This window comes from Varanus komodoensis, unplaced genomic scaffold (assembly GCF_004798865.1).
Source record: "Varanus komodoensis strain SLA01 unplaced genomic scaffold, ASM479886v1 scaffold63, whole genome shotgun sequence".
Classification (NCBI taxonomy): Eukaryota; Metazoa; Chordata; class Lepidosauria; order Squamata; family Varanidae; genus Varanus; species Varanus komodoensis.
In genome coordinates, this window is record NW_025336259.1 from 2,686,504 (window position 1) to 2,704,912 (window position 18,409).

At 49.3% G+C, this 18,409-nt stretch overlaps 1 protein-coding gene across 1 annotated transcript in view; it reads right to left on the bottom strand.

The window, feature by feature from the left end:
- Positions 1-1,660: 1,660 nt before the first annotated feature.
- PAK1 (p21 (RAC1) activated kinase 1) overlaps positions 1,661-18,409 on the bottom strand; it is a 44,627-nt gene continuing 27,878 nt past the window's right edge. Inside the window, exons 8-14 of the mRNA XM_044450170.1 lie at positions 17,903-17,951; positions 16,599-16,711; positions 10,979-11,096; positions 9,366-9,465; positions 6,461-6,657; positions 5,117-5,254; positions 1,661-2,404 (exon numbers count right to left, since the gene is read on the bottom strand). Coding sequence (XP_044306105.1) covers positions 2,318-2,404; positions 5,117-5,254; positions 6,461-6,657; positions 9,366-9,465; positions 10,979-11,096; positions 16,599-16,711; positions 17,903-17,951 — 802 coding nt within the window. The 3' untranslated portion in view covers positions 1,661-2,317. The remainder of the gene's footprint in view (positions 2,405-5,116; positions 5,255-6,460; positions 6,658-9,365; positions 9,466-10,978; positions 11,097-16,598; positions 16,712-17,902; positions 17,952-18,409) is intronic.

Consider the following 18,409-nt stretch of genomic DNA (forward strand, 5'->3'; position numbering starts at 1 on the left):
TGGGCCAGACTATAAACATACTTGCAGTTGTATAACTTAGAACTGCTTTTGCCTGCAACCGGAAAGATGGGCAGCGGCTGGACTTTGTCCATGAAAGGCACTCCGGGTAGTCTGACTGGCAGGTTTCATGCAGAAAAAGGGCTTTTCCGTTACCCTGCTCCCAGATCATTTTGTTGCCTTCTTTTAAAGTTACAAGCAATACTTTCTGCTTGCAAAACACACGTGTTGCCTACCAGCAGGTGTCTTTTTTCCTTCTTTCCTTATTCCTGGCAGAGGCAAGTTTCTTCCCTTCTTGCAGTCCATAGATCCTAAAGCAACTTCGTATGCTGCCTTTGCAATCTACATGATGCTTCTATGCACAGTCCCCTGGCATGCATACCAGGTCAGCCATAACAAATACTGGCACGCCCAGCGCATACTCCCACAGTCCATGAGCTGTGCTCATGCACAGAAGGCAGGGGACCAAAACAAGCGGCACACGCTGAGGCCCAAGATGTGCCCTTGTTGGGTTGTAGCATTCTCACACCATTCTTCTGCTGAGAATGACCCTCGATTTCCCACAGGAGGCAAGTGGGACCAGCAGCCGCCCGCCATTTTAAATTTCCCAGCGTACCCAGAATTCTTTCGCAGCATCACACGCAATGTAAAAAGGCCATAACCCCTCTGATGCAGGGACAAACCCACTTTGGCAAGGCCTTCTCTAACTTGGAGTTCCCACTGCATGGAATCTTCAACATCCGCATCCAGAACCTGCTGGAATTCCACGACGCATCCCCAGAATTCCTTGGAGAGTCCTTGACATCAGATCTGGGCATCCCTGTAACCTCCTGGCCTGACATTTACTTATTTAAAACTTTTCGAGACAGTCCTATTACCAAAGTGGGACGGTTTAACAAAACAATTAAAAAAAAACACACACACACACACAGAATCCTAAAAAAATCAACTAATAATAAAACCCATATTAAAACAGTCACACTGGGGAAATAAAAAGGGTTTGGCCTGGCTCTGAAAAGAATAAAGTGATGGTGCCTGGCGGACCTCTTTGGGGAGCGAATTCCACAATTGGGGTGTCACCACAGAGAAGGCCCTTCTCCGGGTAGTCCCCCTCCTAATCTCCTTCAGGGAGGGCTCCTGGAGAAGGGCCTCTGCCCCAGATCCTAAGGGGTGGGCAGGCACATATGGAAGGAGATGCTCCTTCAGGTAACCAGGCCCTAAATGGGCTGAAAAGGGTACCACACTCCTGCTTTTAGAGGAAGGTTCTGAGATGCTGAGCATGGCCTTCCGACAAGCCAAGGTTCCGGCGTACCACAAGCCTTCACGTGAACCTTGGGCACTGCACAACGTTTGCGGCCCAGAAGGCTGCACTCATGCCTCCCCTGCCTGAGATTGCTCTGATGGTGGGGAAGAACGCAGCGTTGGGGTCACTGAGGGAGGGGAGCCGAAGTCTCCTTATCCCCCACCCCATTAGGAGCAGCTTCCCCGGCACTGGCGATTTACCAGACTGAACAGCTGCCTTTTCTGTGCTGCTGATTTGGGCTGCACAGCAAAGTAGGGGAGCGTCCCCCCGAGAGTGGCCGTGGGGCACACAGGTGGTGTACCCCCACTCTCTCCAAGCAATCCCCCCCCCCCGCCAAAGAGACACACACAACTGCAGAGCAAGGGGCGGAAACGGCTATGTCAATTTAATCAGAGGGCGAGTAATTTCACACACAACAAACCGGACACACACCATGAAGATCATTAACGAGGGCGCTCGGTTTAACTCGGCTGGAGGCTTCTTCAGAGCGTGAGCGCACCTGTCCAAATATCTGGTCTTTCAGAGGAAGAAACGCTGCTTCCTCTGACATGATAAAAGCAGAGCCGGCACTCGCCTGTCCGAGCTTTCAAGTAATCCAAATTGGGTCAGTCTTTCAGTAGTTTAACGACAGGGAGTCCAGGCAGAGAGAAATTTAACACTTTCGGGAAAACAGGCCCCGAAAGGCTCCGTGCCGCGTGCTTCCCCCCTTCTTCAATCAGCAGATTAAAAGATAAGAAAATGCACCAGCTTGGCAAATACCTTAACGACCCTTTCAAACATACCTATCCACTCCCATTCCATGTGGGAACGTCAGTGCTAGGGCTATGTCCCTGCCACATGTTCCCGTTGAGTCTTCAAAGCAAATTGCTTGGACGATCCCGACCTTGCAGGATTAAAAGTCCTCTGAGCATGGTAAAAAGTCCTAGGAGCTGAGTTTTTTTGACGTCGTCTTGGTTGCGTTTAAAAATATTAAAATCCAGAGGACTTGGCACGAAAAGCGCAGCTGCGTGGCGCCCTCTAGTGGTTGTTCTTTGCTGCCTCTTTTGCCGCGATGATCAGAGGAGTGAGGCTGGACAGGGGCTTGGCAATTTTCAGGAACTGGTGCTGGAAGAGAAGGAGAAGGTGTTGGCCAAGGAAGACACCTGCCCAAGCCACCCGACGGGGATCCATCCAGAAAGCAGGTGCCTCTGCCCCTAGAACTGATAGGGCTTCTTCCTCCTATTCCGCTCCCTGGCTGAGACATGCATGCGAAGCGGGGAAGACCAGGGCTGCATTGAGCTGAAGGTGCCTAGCGGGAGGTGAGCGGCTTGCAAAGGCTGCGGAGACCATGTTCTTGGAGAAATGGCTTCAAGAGCTGGATATGTTTCTCCTGAAGCAGGAAAGAGTACGGGCTTTCTGAAGGACAGCTGTGTGGAAGATGGAGCAGAGTTGTACTCTATTGCTCTGGAGGGAAGGTCTGGAAGCAACAGGGGGAAACTGCAGGGAAGGTGATTCTGGCTAAACGCCAGGAGAAACCTAACAGAAAGCGCCTCGGAAATCACTGGGCTGCCCTTTGGCAGAGGTGGCCCAGCGGAGACTGGAGGTCCTGATCTCAGGGATGTTTATTTATTTTTATTTATTTTTGGATTTATATCCTGCTTTTTTCCTACAAAGGGCTCAAGGCAGCTTACATCATCTCTCCTCCTCCATCTGATCCCCACAACAACAACCCTGTGAGGTAGGTTGGGCTGAGAGCCTGTGACTGGCCCAAAGTCACCCAGTGGGCTCCATGGCTGAGCGGGGACTCGAACCCAGAACTCCTGAGTCCCAGTCCCATGCTCTTAACCACTGCACCACACTGGCTCTCAATGTTGTGTCAGCTCCCACTGCAGATCCTTCTCAGCACAGGGGCTGGGGCTCACTGGCCTCCGAGATCCCTCCCTAAACTATGATTCCATGGATTCCACCCCTGAATGGGGTGCAGGACCCATCTCCTGACTGCAGGAACGCAGGAGGCTGCCTTGTCCCGGGGCAGGCCGGTTGGTCCATCTATAGCCCAGGAGTGTTTCAGAACAGCTCTCTGGGGTCCTGGGGTAGGAAGTCTCCTCATTGCATGCCCCCTGATCCCTTCAAACTGGAGATACCAGGGCCTGAACCCCTCCATCTTCGGGGCCTTCTGCATGAACAGCACATATGGCGCCAGACTAGCCTCCCTGTAAATTTATTCCAGAAACGGGTTGCTACTACAGAAAAGGCTATTTCCCTTGTCATAGCCAGTGGCTGCATTCACACAACACAACAAGTGTGCTTACTACAGTTTGCAGTTTTTTACCACGATCTGACGGATCGCCACCCTTTCCAGGGGATTCCATGGTATTTGTACACCAGGACCGTGGAAACTGTGATCCTAGGTGCAGACAACACAACAAGCCATGGTGATATGGAGAACCACAGAACAAACCGTTGTTTCTTATCATGGTGAATCAGAATGGAGAAATACCATGATGTTTTTCAGACCACTCAACAGACCAATAATGGTTAAAAAAAAAAAAAAACCACCATAGCTTCCTATGTTGTCTGAACCCGGCCAATATATGAGAATTCAGGGGGATCCGAAGTTTACTTGTATATCTGTATGCAGCCTTGTGCCAAGCAATCTGCACTGGTTAGGAATGCTGGCAGTTGTGATGCGAAATAACTGGAGGTTGGGGCTGGCACTAACTGAGGCAAATTCTACACTAGCATTTGACCAAGGGTGTGGAATGGGCTTCCACGGGAGGTGGCTGAAGCCCCATTGGTGCGGGTGTTCAAGGACAGGCTGGACATGCACATGGTGGGCATGTCGTGAGCGGAGCTGGCTGGAGCCGGGGGTCAGACTAGATGGCCCGGGAGGCCCCTTCTGACTCGCTCTGTTTCTATGTGCCTTTCCACTGAGCTATGGGAATCGCACAGGTAGGACATTAAGAGCCTTGCTGGATAAGACTAAAGGCTTATCTAGTCTAATGTCATATGCACAGTGACTGGGTGGCCTCATGAATGAATAAATTCATAGATTTCTGGGCTGCTATATTTTGCTATACATAAAATATATTGGGGTATATGGTATATGGCGAAAGTAAGGTGTTTGGGGGGAATCCTGAAAATGGCACAAAATAATGACTGAAGGGTGGAGAGGCACAAAGTGGTGGAAGGGAGGATCAGGGAGGAGAGACGGCTTGGGGCCTCCTACCTAAACGTCGAGTGCCTCATGTCTAGAACTTCAGGTCTACTGAGGAGGCCCTTCGGGCTACACCATCAGTAAGCAAAGTCTAGAGTCCTGAGAACTCATAGCAGGGACTTCTCAGAGGTAGCACCCTGGCTGTGAAACACCTTCCCCCTAGAAGCTGGACTGCCACAAATATTTGTTAGCCTCAGCCTAACTCTTAGGGGGTATGTGAGGGGGTGTCACACGGAGGTGGGCAGAGACCTGTTCTCCCCTGCAGAGGAAGGCAGGATGAGCTCCAACGGAGCAAAGCTCAGGGAACCCAGGCTCCATTTGGATGCCAGGAAGCACTTCCTGACAGTTGGGACCCTGAGGGTGTGGAATGGGCTTCCTCGGGAGGTCATTGAGGCCCCATCGGTGCGGGTGTTCAAGGACAGGCTGGACGTGCCCATGGTGGGCATGTCGTGAGCGGAGCCGGCTGGAGCTGGGGGGTCGGGACTAGATGGCCAGTGGGACCCCTTCTGACTCACTCTGTTTCTGTGTTTCTAGATGTTTTGCTGGGTTTTGGTGCCAAAAGACAGTGGGCGGAGGCTTCCCCACCACTCTGCCTCCAGGCTCCAAACCATGAGGGTCACCTGTAGGAGTTCTTTTGCGGATCCTCTCTTCTCCACATCCATCTCTAGGCAGCGATTAAGGAAGTCTCTAAAGATGGGAGAAAGCTTCTCCGGATTCTGCAACTCTGGGGTCCCGTTGGTAGCAATGAGATACAAAGCCTGGGTTGGGGACAGAGGGGGAGAAGGATGAACTGAGGGAACAGCTGATCTCTCTGGACCAAGTCTTTTCCCACCTGCTTGCAACTGGCAGTGGCACCAGTAATGCAGTGGGAAATTGGGAGGCCAAGCTCTCAGTGGGAACCCCCAGGTGTTGGCACGCCTGCAGGAAGGTTGGTGTGCTTGGGCGCACTGGGACGCCCCCAAAAAGAGCAGCACATAAGTGTCATCCCGAACGTGTTAGGATCAGCCACCAGGCATAGAACAGAGAGCTGGGAAGCGGAGTGTGCTGGTTAACATGGGACTTTGGTTGGATCGACCCAAGGCTGCACGAGAAGGACACAACATGCCCCCTTCCAACTCAAGATTTTTATTTATTTATTTTATTTATTAAAATATTTTTATGCCGCCCCATTCACCGAAGCCTCAGGGCGGCTTACAACAATTAATTAAAATAATTATAATCATTAAATTAAAAAATATAAACATTAGATTAAAATACAAAAATACAATATAAAATAAGCCGCCCTGGCCAGATAAAATCCAATAATATTAACAGTTAAAATGACACTTGAATAAAAAGGTCTTTGCCTGGTGCCAAAAAACAAATAACAACGGTGCCAGGCGATCCTCTCTGGGGAGCGCATTCCATAACTTAGGCGCCACCGCAGAGAAAGCCCTCCTCCGAGTACCCACCCTCCTAATTTCTTTCACGGAGGGCTCCCGGAGAAAGGCCTCTCCCGCCGATTTTCCAAGCTTTTCCTCTCCCAGCACAAAGGATAAACATCTGATCTCAAAGAGAACAAGCCAGATCTGTTGGTTTTCACTTCCAACAGTGGCAGATCTTCTGCAAAGCTCACGGGGCATAAACCCCGATTCAAAACCAGGCCTGACTTTGCTCTGTGAGAGGGAGAGAGAGAGAGCAGCTTGTTGGAAAGACTCATTTTCCTCCAGCTATTGTAAGGGAAGTGGAAAATCCAGGGGGTGTGGCAGACGACATCACAGCCCCCGCCGATCAGGAAATCCCGGCGTGTTGACCCCGTGAGCCAGGCTCCGCTGCAACACTCGGTGCGAAGGCTGCAGCTGGGAAGCTTCGGCCTGAAAACCTAGCTCTGAGCCTTGCCCCTTCTCTCCAGGCTACACCTGGGCTGGGAAGCACTCTAGAAACACCATGTGCCCTCTTTGGGGAACAAAGGGAATGACGCTTACCCGCAGGGGATTCTCGTTGAGGTACGGAGGCTCGCCCTCGATCATTTCAATCGCCATGATCCCCAGGGACCAGATGTCCACCTTGGGCCCGTAGGCCTTCCGCGTCACCACCTCCGGAGCCATCCAGTACGGCGTCCCGACCATGGTGCTGCGCTTGCTCTGCTCAGGAGTGATCTGAGCGCAGAAGCCGAAATCAGCTGGGGAGGAGGAGAAAGAGCAATGCAAACGGCAGCCATGAATGCCAGCTTCTACCAAGCGAGTGGTCCAGCTAGTCCGGCAACCAAAGATCTTTTTATTTGGAGATTCATTAACTCGCTCTCTATTTAACCCACTTGATCACCCAAGTTCTCTGGGCCACGAACAATACACTAAAAACATAGAGTACAAATATTAAAATGATAAAACTGGTGCAGAAGAAAACCAAATAAAAGCCAGCAGCCGAATAGGATGCTGAAAGCACCAAAAGGAAAACTTCTAGAAATGCCTGGGAGAAGAAAAAGGGCATCAGCTGAGCTGGAAAGACCATGCCATTGTAAACCACCCAGAAAACATTGGCAATTAGGCGGTGTAGAAATGAAACTGCTAACAGATGATGATGATCATCATCTAGGGCTAAGAAATCTTCCCACGATGGGATGGCACTGCTCTTGCAGCTATTCCCCTTCCCTCATTTGATTGGAGCACCAGAAAGGGGTCTTGGATGAGATGCCAGGAACTGAGCACAGGACTCTTCACATGCAAATCCTTTTGGTCAAGGGAGTTTCCTCTGTGTCAGAAAGAAGATCTCCAGATGTTATGGACTTAAAATCCCTGACACTCCTGCCCACTGGCCATGCTGGCAGGAGCTTCTGGGAGGTGAAGTTCTGAAGTCTGCCTCCTGCCCACCCCTGCTCTAAGTTATGTGGCGTTTCAACTTCGGGGGCTTTAGAAGATCTTGAGTTCAGGAGCTGGGGAAGATCCCCAAATCATTTTATGAAGCAAACTTGGTCTTTATTTGCTGCTGCTCTTATCGGGGCAAAAGCAGGAGGGCCTTCTGTCTGGGCTAAAACCCAAGTGCGGAATCTCAGCTTCCAGACTGGAGCGTTGCCAGTGAAACTTACAGCTCGGCCTAGAGATGGGCAAAGGATTTGCCTGCTGGGGGGGATCTGTCAGATCTCCTGGGCTTGGCTCCCAGGACTCAATCCACTTAGCACAGCCCCGAGTCTGAGTTCCTGGCGAGATCTCCCAGTGTTTGCTGGCCCTTTCAGGAATCGAGTCCCAGGCACCTGGGGAAGCAGCGCCCCTCTTCTCCACCCAGCACTGCTCTCACTGGCTGCACAGGGGATGCCGTTTCACATCCTGCGGCCGCTGGGAAGGTTGCCAGTTGAGCCACTGAGGGTCTGGGAGCATCCCTGGACTTCCTCCTGGCTTGGCTGGCCCTGCAGGACCGGGCCAAGCGCAAGACGTCGTCCGTGGATGCTAGACGGATGGGCTCCAAAAGGGCCTTAACTCTCAAACAATGTTGCCTGCATTGCAGGTACTCAGCAGGGTGTTGTTTGGGGGGGGGGGGGTTAATAATAAGTTTTATTCAAAATTTAACCCTAAAATGAAGAAAAACTAAAATCATCAGAAATATCGGACCTGCTGGGTCAGCCCCCACATTTTTTTCCATTTATGATAACTTAAAAACAGATTTAAACCTATATGAAGTCCCGTTTCTCTAGCCAATAATAAAAAGAGCCCCAAATTTGATAGAAATCAGTATCTTCTTTCTCCTTCAATGACCAAGTCAATCTATCCGTTTCTGCACCGTCCAAGATCTTTTTTTTTTTTTTAGGATCAGTTCATCGGTGGGATGCAATCCTCGCCGCAGTAATTACATGTAAAATCAAATACATTTCTTGTTTACTAATATCAACAGGTATAATGCCTAAGAAAAAGACTTCAGGTTTAAAAGCTAAGGATTTTTGTAACATTTCCTCAAGCCATTTACGTGTTTTAATCCAATACTTTTTCACATTATCGCAAGTCCACCACATATGATAGAAAGTACCCAATTTATGTTTACATTTCCAGCAGAGTGTTTTGATCATCAAAGACTTGATGCCTAACTCTTCCTTAAGGCCTTTTCAGTCTGGACATGACTTTGATGTGTTAACTGTCCATTTTTCTCGGTTATATCCACACATAAAATCAGAGCTGCATGAAGCCAGCTGCCACATCTGCCCCAAACTGGATCGTTCCAGGTGTGCTGGCTGACAGCTCCCAGAATCCCCCAGCCAGCACAGCTGGGGGTTGCTGCCTGACACACCTGGAAGACTCCAGATTGACGAGTGCCACTCCAGAACTTTCACAGAATTAAGATGGATGCTGTTTGCTCTCTCAAATGGGCATTTTAAGAACTCACACCTGGGGCACAATTCTTGTCCTTTCTGTAAAAATGTGACTGAGGAGAACACATATTCCGTCACCCCCAGTGCTCCCTGTTTTAGAATGCACACAAAAAGGAATTTTGCAAGTGTAGGCTCAGGAAGAATTTTGCTACACCGAGTGAATTTTAGGAGTTTGGTGGTGTTACCAATAAATGCTTGGGCAGACCGGGAGTTGTATTGGCTGCTCCACCCTGAATGTCCCTCTGCTTGCATCATGGCTTGCAACAAAACAGTAACACCTTTGGTATTATAGCACAGAAAACTGGTGCTTCATGGCTCAGCTGCAGCTCCTTCCCGTATGTCTTGCGGGATGCTTTCATTACAACCACGGCTGAAATCAAAAGCCAGAGCCCCCTTTCTTTGGGTAAATCTACCACCAGGGAGGAATCTTCCATCATTCTCTAGTTGGCAAAGACAGCTTGTTTTTGTTTTAATTAAAGCAAGGGCCAAATTTACAACTTCCAGGCCTCCATTTCCCCCCCCATCATCCTTACTTAGCTTGACAGAGCCGTCCATTCCAAGCAAGATGTTGTCACTCTTGATATCCCGGTGGATGACCTGGTTGGAATGTAGGAATTCCAATGCTTGTAGACACTATGGAGGGGGGAAAACATACCCCAGGTATTAATGAGTTAACTAACCCAGCAAGTAGCACAATCATTGAAACAGGTGCATGAATGGAGGGGCCATGGGTCACAGCAGCGTTCATCCCAGCACCTATAACTATAGAAATATGGGAAGCCACCCGGTCCCTCCAGTTAAGGTCAGGGTCCATGTTTTTTGGGGATCTTGGGCAAGACAACTTCCCCAGGCCCTGCCGATCCTTCACCCCACCCACCTTCCCACCACTGTTATCACCAGCAACAAATGCTCTTCCTCCTCCCCACAGGAGCAAGAGCCGAAGGCCCAACGGGCTGTGGCATCTCCTGCCCTTCCGTCTCACCACCTCTGTTGCCTGAGCCAGCATGAGGGGCAGGTGAACCAGCAGGTGGCAACTGCCAGTGGGCCCCTGCTGAGAGGAGGGTCCCTGGCAGGAGCCCCATCATCCCACCTCTTGACTCCGGCCCTGATCAGGATCCTCTGGCTGACCAGAACGTTTGCCCTAGATCAGCAAGGTTTTCCAGCTCCTAATCCTTGGGCAATGCTAAGGCAGAATCAAGTTTCTCCTGCAAATATTGCCTATACTGCTGAAATGAAGCGAGAGGTAGGGGCTGGCCAGGAGTGGCTTTTGCTATCAAAAGGCCATGAGCTCAGTTCTGCTACTCAGAATGAATCCCTGGGCTCAGAATTATTCCATGGGAAGTCTTTGTCCCTTCCATCAGAGGCTCCTGTGGGTGAATCTCGGGATTCTAGTAAGAAAGAGAGCGGATCCTGGATCTACTAGCCTCCGCCTGACAGCCAGCAGGTCCTGCGGGCCTCAGGAATCCGTCAGGCTTTCCCCCGTTCCAATGGCATGGGAACATGCCGTCTCCATGCACACATGGAGTAGAACGATGCAAGCATTATTAGCGAGAAGGTAAGGCACAGAGAAACGAGTCCACAGTTTGCACAGATCTGAGGGCAAAATGGTATTTTTTCATTAATAACAAAGCTCCAGGTAATTAGGACAGAAATCCCTTCCTGCCACATACAAACCAGGCACCAGAGGAGACAATCAGAAGCGGGTTTCTAAAATGCCTGTTTGGGGGGGGGGGGGGGGGGGGGGAGAGGAAGAGCTTTGCACATCAATGAAAGGATAATGAGCTCGCAAACTCTCTGAGGGGTTTATTTTGTAACGGGGATGCGCCACCATTTATGTGAAATGATTCCAGAAATACCAGACTCGGTCTTTACACACACACCCGCGTAGTGAGAAATACATCCAGAAATAAAAAGCCAGATTCTGACTGGGCATCAGGAAAAGGCTCCCGACCGGTAGAGCAGTGCAGCAATGGAACGGAGACCCGGGGAGGTGGTGGGCTCCCCCACCCTGGAGGCATGTAAGGGGCAGCTGGACAGCCTCCTTGGAGGGAGGGCTTAAGCTGGACTCAGCAGGGGGTTGGACCCCATGGCCGCAGAGACTTCTATGGGCCAAGCGTGACTCATCCCTTCGGAATTCCATCCTCACCTCCCGGCACACAGCCGCGATCTGTCCTTCGTCCATGCAGGTCTCCGTCACCACGTCTGTCAACGACCCGCCTGCCAGATACTCCATGACAACCCACAGTTCGTCCCCCACGAGGTAACTGCCGTGAGCCAGAGAGAAACAACAGATGCTCATTGTCTCCCCGGGCCGAACACCTCCGCCCACCCTCCACCGAGCCTGAGAGCAGAGCCACGAAGGAAAAACTACACTCTGCAAGCTGGTAGCACAAAGCCACCGGTGTGTGAAGTTATGGGGAGGGTCTGATACTTGAGGGAAACATTTCCCCGATTCAAATTCTGACTCGGAGATTAAACTTCTTATGCGGGTCAGGGAGATGTCCTTTCACGTAAGCAGCTTTGCTCAACCCTGCCCTCTCCAGGCACGTCGGACTACAAATCCCACCATCCCCAGCCAGTGTGAAGGTAAAACGCAGGGAAAACTTTTACGCCTCTTCTGGAGCACCCTGGGGAAAAAAGCCTTTTGATCTGCGGAACACCTATCTGTGGAAACAGGTCCCAATACCCAATTTCAGGCCTCTTCAAATGAACATTTAAGATTAAATTGGTAGCTTGATAATTTTGCAGCAGGCTCCTGCAAACATCTCCCGTGTTTGATGCCTTCTTAGTTGGATACTTTTGGCACCTGGTTTGTTTGCTTAAAGCCTAACAGACCCTGGGACCTGAAAATTAAACAGAGACTGTTGGGTTGGCAAGGTATTTTACTTGCAGTCCAAGAAAGAGTCCCATTACTTGCAGAAGAGTAGAGGGGCTAGAGAGACCCCCTTCCTCCTGCGCTCTCACACCTAACTTCCCTCTACTGATGGCTGCTTGCCTGCGGTCGGAAAATATCTCCAGCGCTAGCCCTGGAATCCATCCGTGCAAAACACTGTGGGCACACAGAATCAGCCAAAGGTTGACTGAGTGCCAAGAGGCCGTTGGCCACATCCCAAGAGCTTCCGGAATTCAGCATCCACTGCCATGGCAGCAGCTGCCCACAGGGAATTCTGTTCGTGCCCAGGGAAGATGCCTCCCATCTGTGGAACAGCCTCCCGGCCGGCAGCAATTTTGCCATCTTTTCAGCGCCCGATCAAGACACTCCTCTGTGCGGGGGCCTTTAAAGACCTCCTTGCTTATCTAGGCACTGAGTGGGTGGGGGAATATCTTCTTGCTGGATCTTTTTGTAGCATTTTAGTGTTTGTTAAGCTATTTTAAATGTGTTTTAAATTCATCTGACCTTGTTGTTTTATGTTATTTTAATGGTATTTTATCATTGCTGCAAACCAGCCAGAGTGCTTCAGCTATGGGGCAGTAGAGAAAGGGATTAAGAACTACCATGCATCTTTAAGCACAGTGCTATATGAAAGATCCTGTTTAATGACAGCTCTTAGGATGAAACGAGGAGATGGGTGCCGAAGGAATACCACCCCCCCAAGCAAATTTCCATGCCTCCCCTCCCCTTCTGACAATTCACATGACCCCAACCGATGAAGAACAAAAGCCAGTTTCTCCTGCCACCCCCCTCCCACCAAGCAAGCACAGGTGGTCTCATGCAAAGCTCACAACAACCCTGTGAGGTAGGACAGGACACCCAGAGAGTTTCAAGGGCAAGCAACCATTTCAGCCGCTTTCTGCAAAGTTGAGCGCGGCTGTGTGAGTTCAGGGAAGAGCTGATTCTCCTCTGGGTATCAACTGTTGAGAACTGAGGAAAAAGGGCGGCTATCCAGGATACCTGAAGGATACCTCTTCCCCTATATGCCCCCATGCCCCTTAAGATTGGCAGAGGAGGCCGTACTCCAGGAACCCTCCCTGAGGGAGGTGCGGAGGGCCTTCTCTGCAGTGGCACCCAGGTTGTGGAACACACTCCGCAGAGAGGTCCGCCTGGCACCAACCCTCTATTCCTTTTGGCGCCAGGTAAAGATCTTTTTGATTTAATCTCCATTTTAACAATTAATATTATTTTATTCATATTGTTAATTTATATACAGTTGCATTTTATTTTTACTTGTATTAATTAAGAGAGGATATATTGGAATGTTTTGTGCTATTTATGTATTTTCATTTATTGTGAAATTTTATTCGTGTAAGCCGTCTCGAGGCTTTCGCAAAAGACAGCATACAAATGTCTTAAATCAATAAATAAATTCATGCATTTTCTTTAATGGAGTCGGATGGGCTTGGCAAGCCCTGTGCCCCCATTCTGGTTCTACAGAAACTGCACCGTGATTTCGTGCGTGTATTTACACCTGGTCTGGCTTCACCTAAGACACCCAAAGCAGCACACAAGAATCAAATCAGACAAGCCATGGATGGCCTACAGAATGTAGAACTCAGCCCCTGAATTATAAATTAAAACAGAGCCAAGGAGAGAGAAGGCATGCCTACAAAACAGTCAGAGGGGAACATTTTAATCCTGAGAATCTGGGCAGCAAAGCATCTCTGGCAAGTATGGTCAAGTAGGCATTCCTGCAGTGCCTGGCCGACCGGGACAGGAAAAACCAAGCATTCGGAGCAGCGGGGCAACGGGGGCAAATGCCAAACACAGCTTGCCTGCAAGATGGCAACTAGGGGTGGGGGGGAATCATATGGCTAAGTCCCGATAAACAGCATCTGCTCTTTAAACGCTGGTAGCATTCCTCTCTCTCACTCTTTCTGTGCAGTCCCGTGCATGTTTAAATGAATACCGGGGTAGAGCTGAAAATCGGCTTTTTTGCATACGGTTGTAAGACTACCAAAACAAGCCTTTAGGCAATGGTGGTTAAGTCTCATTAAGCTGCAGAGGTTTGCAGGGTGGAGGAAAAGTTGCAGGCATGACTGTAAAGCTGGGTTTAATTATTCGTATTATCATTTATCTTAAAAACATCCATGATATCCCACCTTTTCTTCCTGTAAGGAACCCAAGATGCCTTGCATCATCCTTCTCCTTGTCCTGTTATCCTCACAACAACCCTGTGAAGTAGGCTAGGCCAAGCAACAGACCAGCCTGAAGTCATCCAATGAGCTTTATGGCACAGTGGGGACTAGAACCCGGGTCTCTTCGGTCTACTACCACACAGGACCTCCTGGTCTGGCTGCCCCAAAGTCTAACCTAAAAGCAGAAATTTCTACTTTCGCCTTCTTAGGGGCCTCCATCAAAGACACAGGACCTGTTGTCTGTTAGAAATCCCCACTGACCAAAGTGCTCAAGTTAACTAGATCCAATTGTCTCCAGGAGAGATTATCATTATTTCAAAAGCTACTATCTTATTTCAGGAGTGGTGAAATGACTGGCTAAGAGAAGAGACAGGCATTTCCTGGGAAACCACCAGTCTTTTGAAGTTAACTCCTAGTGTGGCTACCAGGAAAAAAAATCTTCTCTCAGCTTTTGAAATGTGGTTTAATTTCAAGACGATCTCCTCAAACATGTTACGTACGTTCTGGCTCAACAGCATGCAACCGAACAAGAGTGTTATTGTTCTCCAAGTTGCGTGCTGCTCTGCACAACTGCACACATGCTATCTTTATTCACAACAAATGCATCCTCAGAGTTGGGATATGTAAATATGCCGAATGGCACCAGCCATGAACAAGAGAGGGGCTCATAGAAACCCAAATGTTTGCAGAAGGACAAAAAATAAAACTTTGGGGGAGAAAGCTAAGCTCAGGATAATTCCCATAACCATGCAAAAATCAGGTCGTATTGCACATGCGCAGTGGCCATGAGAGAACTGAATGTCGGAGGGGAGATGGAAAAAGGGGAAAGGGGAAAGGCGTCTTGAATGGAGAGCTGAACAGATGCCTGCTGCAACACCGCATTGAAGCTCGTGGCAGAAAGATGATGCTCCCACGGAGTCCCCGTGACGGCACCCTCTGAAAAAGTGATGCCTTTGATCCAGGCAAGTATTTCCAGGCAAATGGGCTCCCAGATGCCTTTTCTGTGAGGAGCTTAGGAGGTTTCCAGAGTGAAGTGAAGGGGCTGAGTGCCCTCTCCAGCTAGGAGCAGCAGAGCAAATTATGCAAAATAAGCAGATTATGCACCTCAGTCACAGAATCCAGCTTTTCTTAGCACAAAAATGAGGCAGCCTTGATGAGGACTCGTTTGCATTCCTCATTATGCACAAAGTGTACGTAACCCTGCCTTTACTTGATCTAAAAAGACTTAATTGCTGCGGCCAGCGGCTTCCTTCAGTGTTTCTCGATTCTCTCTTTTTAAAAATTATTATACTGAGCCTCCACTGTCCATGGTGTCTCCCAGGAGAATGCCACCCTAGTTATTGATTTATAATCCTTTCTCTTCCCACAGTTCCATGACTCAAAGGTGGCTGATAAAACACTGGAAGCTAAATGCAAAGGCTCTTTTAGAAGGAGCTGCAGCTGCTCAGCAAATATGCTAATGAGCTATGCAAAACTGGTGTGCACAGCTCATTAAGCTATGCACTGGCTTAGCCTGGTTAAGAGCACAGGGCTGGGACTCAGGCGATCCGGGTTCCAGTCCCCGCTCAGCCATGGAGCCAGCTGGGTGACTTTGGGCCAGTCACAGACTCCCAGCCTGTCCTACCTCACAGGACTGTTGTCGTGGGGAAAAGTTTGAGAGCAGGAGGAGAATAAGGTAAGCTGCTTTGAGTTTGTAAGAAAAGGCAGGATGTACGTCTAAATAAATGAATATATCCAGGCAGGACCAGAAGCGAGTCCAATTGGGACACTGCAGCTGTGGCTAGTCACTTATGTCAACCCTGGACTAGCTGGATGAATAATCTGATATTGCACAGGGCAGGCAAGCTTTAGGGAGCTTACTAAAAGAAGGTGCTTCATTTTGTGGCTTGAAAGATGGGGGGAGGGGGGAGAGAATCGTAGGCAAACGAAGTTGCTGGGAAAGGTATTCCACAAATAGGGTGCCACCCCCTAAAAGACCCCATCTCTAGCTGCAGCCCACCTACGGCTTGGGACCAGGATACCTGAAGGGACATCTCCTTCCTTATGTGCCCTCATGCCCCTTAAGATCTGCGGGAGAAGCCCTGCTCCAGGAACCCTCTCCAAGAGAGGAAAAAAGGCCATCAACTCGGAGCAGGGCCTTCTCTGCTGTGGTGCCGAGACTCTGGAATGCGCTCCCCAGAGAGGAACGCCTGGCGCCAAGTTTATACTCTCTTTGGCACCAGGCCAAAACCTGTTTATTTAAACAGTATTTTAAACTCTAATAGTTTTTTTAATTTAGTTGCTCTGTTTGGTTTATTGTTTTGTTCTGTTTTATTATTGATATTGTTGTTTAATTGTCCTTTTAAAAATTGTAAGCCATCCTGAGATCTTGTAGAATAGGATGGCATACAAAAGCTTTAAATAAATTATATATATGGCCAGATACTGGGGCCCTTAAAGCAAGGCTGACAAAGGGGAGACGCGGCCTTGGGGCTCTGTGGACTGAGACTTGGGAGATCTCGAATCTATTCCCGGCTTGGCAACTTTGGGCCGTACCCCGACGTTCGGTCTGAAAGGGTTGTTGGGAGAATAAAAATGGAGAAAAGCAGAATTAAGTAAAGTGCATTGGGTTCCTTGCAAGAAAATAAGGTAGGATGCGCATATACTCAAGGAATAACCACCAACCAGTTCCCCTCTTGCCGGACTGCAGGTACCTGTCCAGATAGTTGACAATGTTGGGGTTCTTGTTTTCCCTCATGACAAGGATTTCATTTATAATCAGTTCTTTCTTCGGCTGCTGCTGCAAGTTCATTTGCTTGATTGCAACCTGGAATTGGGACAGGGAAAGTTAGGGAAGAAGCATCACTATTTGTACATTACCATCAGGCTCAAGTCACTAGTCCTCAACACCTTGGCTTGAACACCTAGGCCAAGTCCTCCACTGCAACTCCTCCACCTCTCCTCTAATTCAGTGTGAAAACCAACAGTCCCACCAGAAAGTCCCACAGACACCTGACTGAACATCCAGGGCAGCCTGCATGTCTGAATCAGCCACCACAGAGCTCATGCTATGGGTGGAATTTCTCAGTCCCCGTCTGACATTCCCTCAAACATAATGCACTTTTCCATGCATCTGTCACTCTGTTGAAGAAGTTCCTAACACTCAGTGGTCCAAATTCCCGGCTGGCACATCAAGGGGACAGAGCTGGGGAGAGCTACAGCACCCTGTTTCCACTGAGTCAAAGCACCTGTCCCTGTTTCTCCTCTTTGCACCTGGCTCCATTGCTTTCTGCCCTTCCTCTGTTGATTCCCCATGGCTCTCTTTTAACGTATTGCGATCGGTCAAGTCCTTTTCTTTGTAAAGCATAGATGGCACACCGTGAGCCAGCTGTTCTATAAACGGCCACAGCGACTGGAGAGCAGGACTATAAGCAATGCTGGAAGTTGTAGGGAAACAGATTTTGACTATGCATCTGAAGAAACGTCCTGACAGCAAGTGGTGGGTTTCCCTGGGCAGGCGACAGCCCTTTGCCAAGGATGCTGCATAGAGCAGGGGCTGGCCCAGGCGATCTCCAAGACCTCTTCCAACTTTGCAGGCCTACAAAATTTAGCCTCCCTTCCAGGAAGCAACGCAAGGTGGTCTGGCTGGACGTCTGGCTGGTTGGCTACGCAAGTTCTGGCTGGTTCTTCCATCTGCCAACCAGCCGGAACTTGCGCAGCTCCAGCAATTCCACTTTTAGGCCACAGCCTTCACAAAGAGGATGCTGTTCTATGCTGGACTTGAGTTATGCCAACACTGATCGCATCAAGGAAGGAAGTCCGATTCAGTCCCATTATTTTGAAACTGAGCCACAGTTCACCAGCGAGGTGTCAAGCCCTACATCTCTACAGTAACAGCCATGCTGAGTCCCCCACTTTTATGAATATTCCTCAAAGGATTAATCTGCAGATTGAAATTATTTGCTTGGCCATTGGGTGCTCAGGCCAAGCTGAAGTTGGAAGCTGGTCTCCTACTTACCTCCTGCCCTGTAGCTACATCCATTGCTGTGTAAACTGTACCTGAAGCTCTAAAAACAAAAACAGAAGGGAAGGGTGAAATAAAAATACCTCAGGTGCCTTATTTGCAAATTTGGATTATTAGCACATGGCCTTCTCTTATTCTATGAAGAAAACAGAAGAAAAGATAGAAGAGAAGATAGGCTGGACATGCCCATGGTGGGCATGTCATGAGCAGAGCCAGCTGGAGCAGGGGGTCAGACTAGATGACCCAGGAGCCCCTTTGACTTGCTCTGATTCTATGTTTCTATATACTCCTTGTTATCCAAATAATAAGGGCACTAAACGAGCTAGTGAAACAAGCATTCTACATTTCCTGTAATCTTTTATTTCCTGCAAGAACTTGCTCTGTTATAAACCCTGGGGGGTGGGGAGGAGAGAATTTGGAGACAAGGGTTCAAGTTAAGAGGTCTGCCACTGGTCTTGTATATAAGGCATTGATTCAAAGCAGGCAGCTTAGCCATCACAG